Below are 10603 nucleotides of genomic sequence, written 5' to 3'. Positions count from 1 at the left end.
ATAATTAATCAATCATATATTTTTTAATATTCTTAACTTCTAGATCCTTTATACAAATGTCTTCCCTTCGTTTAACGTCGTCTAGATTAAATTCCTCCCTATATTAGCTTACTCCCCATTTATGAAATATTCAATTACAAATAAAATAAATGATTGTGTCTCTATATCATTCAGAAGTTATATTCCAATAATAAATTCATTTAATTATTATCATTATCATGTCGATATCAAAACTGTGTTGTTTTACTCATATTTTCAGTAATAAGATTTGCAACCGATTAATCTGCTACGTATCTTCTCTATATTACGTGACATTGGCAGAATATTTTACGCTCAACAAGCGTTCGTATGCGCCGAGAAAGATAATAATAAAAAAAAACAAACAGCTACTGAGCAAATTAATTTAATGCCATAGCGTATCGTTACTTTTCTCAAATCCAGTTGGGGTAAATTTGAACGGTAAGTCACCCACAGTTTTACTACCCTTTTTATTTATACAAGGGGACCAAGTGCATGAAATGATTACAGATAACGATACATAAATCACAAAGGACATTAGTGATACATGCATTTTAAAGTCAAATATTTTTTACGATGTAATATAAACGAAATTATTAAAAAGATGTTTACGTTATTTCATTTTGATAAAATACCTGAAATAATATTCTCTGTTGAATGTTTATTGATACAATACCGCATTTTTGTTTACGTAAGGTAAGCGCAGGAATGCTGATATTATATTGAGGAATCTGGTGGGCAAAATGAGTTTTATTTTTGCATTAGATACTGTGATGTCTTTTAGGTTCAAATTGCAAAAACAAAAATGTTCAAGCTAACCACTTCGATTGCACTAGTTTATTATAAAGTTTTGTTTATAGGTAAAATATTAATGACTATGAATGAATGATTTTAATGCCAACCTGTTTTGTCCGATATTTAATAATACTTATCTTACCACGAGTCTATATTTTCGTATCACGCATAATTTTAATCATCTTTCAATTTGATTTAAACTTGGAACTTATTATTTATAGAATTGATATCATGTGACAAATAGTTTTACTGACGATTCGGATATATTCAAATCTTTCAAGACAATATATATTATTAATACATATTTTCTTGTATTTGGAATCAGTTTCCAAGATGAGTTATCCTATGAACTTTTCTGTACCCCAGAACTTTTTTTGCAACGTATATGCAAAATTTCATAACAAAGGGTTAAATAGTAAAGACGAGAAAGAAATATTTCTCGAATTCAAAAAAATCTTGTAACTACATTTTTGTATCTTAGGGAATTTGAAGCCAGTATTGTAATATTTGACTTACGATTTATAAAAAATACGTAACATCTCTCAAAAATGACATAATACATCACAGTACTATAAATGATTTTACATGGGCACCTATACAATTACGTAATTTAACTTAGAACTTTCTTAGAAAAAACTGATTAAATATTTGTGCAGAACCGGTGTCATAACTTGATATTTAAGGATGTCCTTAAAGAAGCTAATGAAAGGCGTGGCTCCGGGTGTCTTGCCCGCGGATGGTTTCTTAACTCGAGATGAAGATGTTTTGACTCCATATCAAGCGGCATGTACAAAAAGATTTGGCCTGACATTACAAATAGAACAAGATAATTACTTGTTACGACATCCTGAGGTTATATCGTATTTATCTGATATTCTAATCGAAGACTTAAATTATATCTTATGTGCAACATTATCTCAAACATACTAGTATAGTACTCTTAGAGTTATATGTAGTTCTTGATTTATAGTGACCATTCATCTCGAGTTCAGCGGTGAAGCTAAGCAACGTGAAGAAACATGCTGCACCAAATACTCTGACATTTGTATATCTGCCATTTTGCATCGGATCATTGTAATTGTTTAAGTTCTACGTTGTGATAATAAATATTTTATCTAATAATTTGATATTTGTAGTTAGGACTAGGCTTAACTTTGTCATATTATAAAAAAAAACCACAAACAGTAAAAGGAATAAATTAAATATTAATCACTCTACAAATAGTATTGTTAGGCTCCAAATAAAAAAAAACACTTAAAACCCTTAGTTCAAATATAGAAGGAATACACTTATTTATTGGTTGGCATATTAAATACTACCACCGGTTCGGAAAAGAAAATATCCAAAGAAGAACCAGTAAAAGAAACTACGGACCACGAGATTTAATATTTTTATACTGAAATATTTTAACGCGATTATGTAGGTATAGTATTTGTTTAAAATTAGGTACTCGCTATGCTTAAGGTTTTTATTAGTAAAATGGTGCAAAAAAATAAAAGAAAAGGAATACTAAAAGAAGCCGCTGAGCATTTCTTAAGGCCTGCCGAAGAACTCATGAGAGAAATAGAAGGGATAAATCTCCACTCGCGTACTGAAGAAAAACAGGTAATATTCTTTCCTACAAGTAGCTTAGCAATGCAATATGCAATTACTAGTCCGGTCCGTAGATTTAATCACCAACGATTACTTGCTTTGAATATTATTATTTAAATCGATTAAAATATCTTTAATTGAAGCTTGAACTTTCATTACAAATAAATATTATTTCCGCTTTTCCTGACGATAGGAAATACTTAATAATTAATTTATAGAATTTTTATTAAAACGCATTCAGTTGTTATTCTTAAAGTGTGTATAGATCAGAGATATCCCAGGGTCATCGCAAGCAGGACACACTTTTGTTTAAAGTCAGAAGCGAGACTTGTTACCATTAACTGTCGATTTTTGGTATTGCAGTGGTCGAGTTATTTCAATTTGTAAATCTTAGCCATTATTGTTTTAATATCTGAGTACGTGTGCCTAGTGCGATTTTTTTTACTATTCAATAGCGTCAACGCTAACTCCAATTTGTATGAAATTACAACATGTCTACACATAAACATCTAGTGACAATGATTGATACAAATCGGATTTAAGGTCAACGCCACCGAAAAAATAAATAAAAACACACTAGGTACATTCCTCCCTACGTAATAAACAAATGAATTTAGGCTACTTGTATATTTTCATGCGGAATTTGCCGATAAAAAAAAAATTTAATCTTACCTTATTTTAAACCTATTGATTCTCTTTGTAATTGTAAATTTGACAACGAATCACTGCAGTGGCTCAGTAGCAATGAAACAGCCAACAAGCCCAGTGTCTCAATAGGGCTCGACTTCGAGCTGTCTTTAATCCAGACATACCCTTACGATCTTGTTGAGCGGATAGGATTTGATCACAACTTTTATTAAAACGTTAAAAATAAATTTTAAAGGTTTCACAGATTTATGAAAATTTTCAAAATTAATTAATGATTAGTTTTGTGCTTATTTAATATTTTGTTGCAGATTCTCTTGACTCAGCCTCCTTACAATGATATTAATCTGAGTGATGATATAAGAAATATCGTAACAGCGTATTATCAACCTGAACCTCAGAAATGTCGTACTCCATCTGTTTCGACCATTAACACGGAATCATCCTCTTTTCTTTCAGACATGACGTCCGACACCACATTAGCAACTCCAGGTATGGCAAAATATGTCGATTTACAAATTAACTATTTACAAAGTAAAATAATTTGATCTTAAATAAAAAAAATCTTATTAAATTTATAGAACCAATACCCACGCCAGAACCGACTTTATCAGAGGCATTTATGAATTTAGTTTCAAATACAGTGGACAAAGCAATTTTTCTTCGTGTCGATGACGAAGCTTTGAACTATGATACGGCATATATTGAACTTTCAAAAGCAGTAGAAAATGCAATGGAGATACCAGTGACAGACATAAAAATGGATATTGTAGAACTCTTTAATAATGCTTACGAGAAGTTTGACTTCAATATCTTGGAAAAGGAACGTATCGGTAAGGAAACAAATTTGTGATATAACATTATCAGAATACATACCCATATTGTTTTACAACCAAATGAACCTTAAGTGCTCATAATATTATTTTAACTATTACGAGTAGCTATTTTCGTTTATTTAAATTTTTTTTATTTATCGGTAAATATTTACTCAACATCTGCTAGTCGTCGGACGCGATTAAATCACAATTGCGTCCGATGATTACAACTGCAGTTTTTCCTATACATTCTACGATATGTAACCTAAGTCAAAGTCACAATTATCTGTTTCTACATATTTATTTAAAAGGTAGTACTTAAACGAATATCGTCATTATTTTGTGGTTTAATCTTTGAATGTAACCCCTTTTAATTATTCTATTATATTAACTACAAATTATTATATTTCAGCTTTAATACTTTTTTATTTAATTACCTATTATACTAGAATATATTTAATAGGCCCGAGTCTTGATTGACTAACTTAAACAAAAAGTATAGTTAACTAAGTAACTAAGTCCACAATAACTTGTGGCTTAAATATTATATACACATAAAGCTCGAGGACCTTTTTGTGGGTAATAAATGAGTACTATAAATATGTTATTAATTTTTTTAGATATTGTTATCGAAGGGAACATCAAATGTATTTTTTAAATAAAATACAGGTAATGTTACTTGTTGTTATAAACTGCTTATATTATGTATTTTTTTTAATTGGTTAGGTCGTTTTAGGGTTTATTTGTTTCAAACAAACAATCAAATGTTTTCTCTTTACAATATAACTACATATATAGATTGCTTATTGACGAAACATTACGTGCAAGTACGATTTTAAATAAACCACTGACGGACGGTCAATATAAATATTTGCCTTATGACTATCCTTTGACGTGTAATTAAAAATGGACCAGTCGGCATGTCTACCTGATATATTTTCCAATTGATATATTTTTTTGAACTTATTTTTTTGGTAATTTTTTTATTGTAATATTTAAACAAGTTCATAATTACTTAAGGTTAAAACCGGACTTCTAATAAATTGTCAAAACATCTGTGCTTGATTCACCGATATATGTGATGCTGAAGCAGAAACTAGGATAATTAATATATACAATAATGTCTCTTAATATTTTATTTGTAATAATAATATGCTAGTGCAAATATTATTTTTTAATTTAATAAAATAAAAATTCAAAATTTTCTTCAAATCTTCGAGTTAACTTATATTCTAAAATCACTTACTCTTCTTACTTTTACTCAATCTACAATATATATATATATATTTTAAATACTGAAATAACTATTATTCTAACTTAAAGATCCTACCTATCATGACTAAGATGTTCATTTGACATACTCATAAAAATTTGCTTACCAGAGGTAAGAGAGAGAAAGCCAGAAATGATAAGTTATTTTATATACTATTTTTGTTATTATTTATTTAACATGCAAATGTCGTCATTTATAAAAATAATATTAACAACGTCGACAGGTCCAATGATAACTTCTGAAACAATTTCTTAAGGATATATTAAATGTTAGAAATATGATGTTGATGTTGAGTCAAATAAAGATTTTTTTTAAATGCACTTTAAATATTTATTACCTCACTTTGATGTCGTGATAATATTGCCTGATAAAGCTCACGAGAGCTCGAAGGCTTTTCTATACTCAAATGCGAATTGAGGCGTCGCCATGGCGATAGACGGTGTCGATGCGGTAACAGGACTCAGGAGTGAGTAGAGAAAGTAGAAGGAGGTCGAGTGAAAAGTTATAAATGATCAGTAAATTGTAGTCAACAGTACATATATGTCAGGATGTTATTATTATAATAAACATTTAACAATTACATAATTTTATATATCTATCTTTAAATTATTTACTTTTCAATTTTATTTTTATTTTTAACAAATAAAGTTTATTAGGTTAGGTTAGGTAATTAGTTAAAGAAGTGAGAAGTATTTGACGAAGATTTAGTCATAAATAAGAACGTACTTTTTTAAAATGATGTTGTAAGCTCTAGCGGGATTTAAATTATCGTTCAGAAAGTGACGAGTAATGAGACTAAGCCGTGAAATTGGAAGTCCAATTAAGAGTTCAGACTTTACATTTATTCTCAAGGTGCCTCTGATGTTGATTCTCAGATTGGTACGGAAATTCCCGTCTGTTACTACTTATTTTTTTGAAGTTATTTATAAAATTTCGTCAATTCGTGTGTTCATTTTTAATGTCACAAAACATGCTTTTAAATATTTGGTTTACACACAACACAATGTTATAACGCTTATAAATAATAAGATCATTAAAGAGACTGTCGAGCACATAGTAGGGTCTTTTCTAGGAACTTCTTCTAGGAATAATAATATTTGAATTAAATTATTTTAATAAAATCCCTTTTGATAAATCATAATAATATTTTATCGTTTAAAAATTTTAAACGTCTGCCGTATCCCTCGCATTATCGTACTGCCATTGTTATGACAAAACATGGTCTCACCTGCCATGACAAACGATGGCGAAACATATACATAAACATTTCTACAAATTATGAGTGTCTTAACTATCCGAAGGTTAACTTGAACACCATTAATGCTTTCTATTATTCTAGGGATATCATACTAAATAAATATTGTTCCTGTAGAAGTGTAGGCTGTGCCCACGCCACTTTATACTCAATTTTGCGCTTCGGTAAATAAAATAACTTACTGCTTAGTATATTTCATATATTGTGTGTATGCTCATTTATATGTATTATGATTATTTGTTTTATAACTTTATATTATTTATATTTTTAAACAGATTTAGACGTCTTTCCATGTGGTTGTCTGTATCATATAAAACGTTCATTGCATGCTTTTTTAATATTGTTAGTTGAAGACTTTTTTCATTATTTTTGTAACAAAGGTATTCGTTATTATTAAAAAAATATATTTTCAAATGTCATGAGTATTTAATTATTATTTTTTTAAAGAGATAGAATTCAAAAATCATATCAGAGACCTCGATACCTGCCTCGTCAATATTCTTTGAATTTATAAGAAATCTTATGGAAATGAATAGAATACTTTTTTTGAAGGGCTGTCAATTGAAAACGCTGACAACAAGCTAGCTGACCGTTTTTTGTTATCTTATTCAGCAATACAGATAGCGAACACTGGCAAAGCTAGTAGATAAGTTTACTGATCTTATCTTGTGCTACTAAAGTTACAGAAATCTGCATACGAAAATATTATTTTAGTAAAAAATAAAATACTTTACTTGAAGAATTGAAACTCTACATGCGGAGCAGCGTGATAGTATAAGCCTTCTCATTAAGGCTGGCATTTACAGGCTGTTACTTAAATTTTAAAACATCTTAAATATACTCAACTGGATTAAATTTAAATTCAATAACTTGTTATGCAAAAATAATACTATTTTTAATAGATACATTTCAAGTGACCGTTAACAAGCCACCTGATACAATAGACATAGGATGCCGGTCCGTAAGCGATGACTTAAATTAAATATTGCAATATTTATATATAATAGTACCGTTAATTCGGAATAAAAAATTAGAATGAAAGGAATTCAGAATACGCATAGCACTTGAACATCCTGAGTCGTTGAAGTGAAACATCCTTGGTATCGATGAAAGTATTAAAGTTCAAATTTAACGTTTCTATATGTAACGTTTGAGTAAAACATTTCTGACTCAAAATTTTCTCTTTCAATTATTTTGCATAGATTCATTTTTACACATATATATAGTTTTGGTTTTCGAAAATAATCTACCTTTCAATTTATCGTACGTTTGAAAGTAGATTCAATAGTATGAAACTGTTATGTTTATTAAGAATATAGTTTTACTCTTTTTTTTTTCTTGTATAACATATAAACATTTACCATTGAATTATTGAGGCTCGTATTTGCTTTCAGTCGCTGCAATAGCGTGGGAAAAACGAATGAGGAAGAAAATGAAAAGAACGTTGAGACGTCTAAATAATTTTAAAGGTAATACAATTGCTGTTATTTATGAGTAACGACTTTATCCATACATGTTAATTAGGGTTAAATAATGCTGTGTCTTCTGTTTAAATGTCATTATAATAATAGTAAAAATCAATAAATCAGTGTATAACTAAACAAATTTTATAAGTAAGGCCTTAAGATTATGTGAAAACACACATTTGGTAATAACTATTATTAACCAGTTCACAATTATCCATTTTATATTATAATATTAAATTGGGGTTTGAACCGCGTGTCCTATCGTCGTGGCCAAGAGCTGGGCTGAGGTCAGTCAGCTCGTGACCGCGACAAACGTTGGGCAAAATAATAAAGAAGGCATGATCGTGGTTAAAAATGGAGTACAATATATCAAATGGATGTTATATTATATTGCGAAAACTTGGAAGTGTTCAATAAAGAATACTCAATAATACGAATTAAAAAAAATCTTACCGTATTTTTAATTATTATATAATTTTCAATTGTATTTATAATTATTAACAATATATTTTAGACAATACTGTTTTTTAAATTTCATTTTCATTACTGATTAACTTTGGAAAAGTCCATAGATGTTTCAACTTCTTATAACTAGTACTTCTTATACTATTAGTCGTGCTTACTTTAGAAGGAAAAATTAAGATGTACGCAATAAAAAAGATTGTATTAATAATCTAAACATCAAAGAGATGCTTAAAAACATTGAATATCAAATGTACGCGCGATACATGTTTGCTCCGTCGACATAGGACTGGATGTTAAAATAACATAATTTAAGGCCTATTATTTGCAAGGAGTCTGCAGCTTTAGTCCTATACACAAAGGGCGTTGAACGCCCTGTTCAATGTAATAATGCCTTTAGGATGTTGTTGAGGGTGTAGCGCTTCCAGCATATTTGCGGAAGCTCGTACCGATGAATTTACTGAGTAATTGCACAAAAAGAAGTTATATTCACTCTCGAAAAGAATAAAATAGAGCACCATAGTGAGGGCAGGGAAATTTGATGGCTTTATTTTGAAAGGCGGCTCCTAAGCAAGAGATCGATTTTAATTTATTCGGAGGTATATTATTGATTATACACATTAACAGTTGAGAATATTGTTTGAAATAAAGTTTTTGGATTTGATTGGCAATAAACTATTGCAATTATTAAAACTGTCAATGAATAATAAGAGATATGTATTATTATTTTATGAAGTATACAAAATCTCCTAAATTTAATATACTAATATATATGAGGTAATTTGTAATTTTAGGTTACGAGACGCCTCCAACCCCTAAAAGCGAGATCTCGTCCCATGAGAGTTACAAAATACCGCCGCTTCGCCCTTGCATGTGTCACCCGCAGTTTAAATATAACAGATATCCAAAGGTTGCTTAAGTTTATTTTTTAGAAATTTACCACTATATTTACAAAAGTACACGAACGTTTTACTTTTGTATTTAAATTAGATATATGAATAATATTTTTATTATTAATTTTCGCTAAGAATTAAAAATAATCAATATATATATATGCTCTCCTCATAAATTATACATATATTTAAGGAATTCCCTTTAAAGTTTTGTTTATATACATTTACATATTTATCCAGGACCGATTTGGCATATACTTGCCGAGTGAAAAGATATTTAGTAGACGTAACGTGACTGTTACACCGGCTGTATCAGAGTCGAGCGATGAAGAACAAAATAATTAAATGTCAAAAATAAGTATTGTTTTCAAATATTCAATGTTTGTTATTTTGTAAGTTTTTTTGTTTGTTATGATTCACATTGTTTTTGGTTTTAATTAAATACTTTACCTCAAACTAAAAGAAACATTTTTTGTTCAATCAAGTTCTCTGACGTTCAGCTTAGTACACGTGACATGTCACGGGTGGTTTCTCGTTGGTTTTTGACTCATAAAACCTCCAGTCCACGTTGCCACGTGCCCGCGTCCTGCGTCCAATGGATGAACGTGTGCGGACCCAATTTGGGCGCTTTTGTCATTGGTATTTAAAAAAACGTTTACGTTACCATTTGAAGTGTCAACTTTGATAAATTACAAAAATCATTTGAATTTCAAAGTAATATTAACTAATAAACACGGTTTTATTTTTTAATTTGAACTTAGAATATATTTTTGTCTTTTATAAAGAAAAGAAATTTAAAATTAAAATAAAGGGTTTCCTGCAAACAATCTGCTTAACAGATTTGAATTTTTCTGAGTAGAATACAAAAGAATGATTTCATTGTTTAGGTGGTAATGGATTACCGGGTGTTTATTTCAAACATGAATACTACGAGACGTCATAATAATTACTTAAATAAATTAATAAAGATACAGGCATTGTCCCAGTGGTAAGGATCTCTTCTCCTCTTGAGGATACGCAGCTTTAATGTATGTTGCTGCGGCGGTTGGTTGTGTTGGATACACATGTGGCAGAAACTCATCCAACACATACAAGCGTCCATTATAATGTTATCCTTCACTACCGAGCACAAATATTTTTAAAAACAACTCGGCTGTGTTGTTCGCCGCATTCTTTGGATAGTTTGGATTGACATGTTCTTCCTCATATTTAACCTCTGGGTCTTTGGCTTCAATAAATCAAAATAATCTTTTTATTGCATACAAGAGCTGGTTTAATGTTATAATATGAATATAATAATCATGTTTATTATATATACCATTCGATTTTTTTAAATTTAAATATAAATCTTTAATAATTTAAACTTTTACTTTATTTCCGTTTTATAA

At 29.6% G+C, this 10603-nt stretch overlaps 1 protein-coding gene across 1 annotated transcript; it reads left to right on the top strand.

Annotated features, from left to right (window-relative positions):
• The first annotated feature begins 1487 nt into the window (after positions 1 to 1487).
• LOC126780633 (uncharacterized) lies at positions 1488 to 9241 on the top strand. Its single transcript, XM_050505254.1, has 6 exons — positions 1488 to 1665; positions 2260 to 2418; positions 3363 to 3543; positions 3633 to 3884; positions 7789 to 7863; positions 9117 to 9241. Exons 1-6 carry the CDS (start codon positions 1498 to 1500, stop codon positions 9239 to 9241), a joined length of 960 nt encoding a protein of 319 aa, XP_050361211.1. The 5' UTR covers positions 1488 to 1497.
• Positions 9242 to 10603: the final 1362 nt, after the last annotated feature.

The sequence above is a fragment of the Nymphalis io genome, chromosome Z (genome assembly GCF_905147045.1).
Source record: "Nymphalis io chromosome Z, ilAglIoxx1.1, whole genome shotgun sequence".
Lineage (NCBI taxonomy): Eukaryota > Metazoa > Arthropoda > Insecta > Lepidoptera > Nymphalidae > Nymphalis > Nymphalis io.
This window is presented reverse-complemented; position numbering and strand designations above follow the sequence as displayed.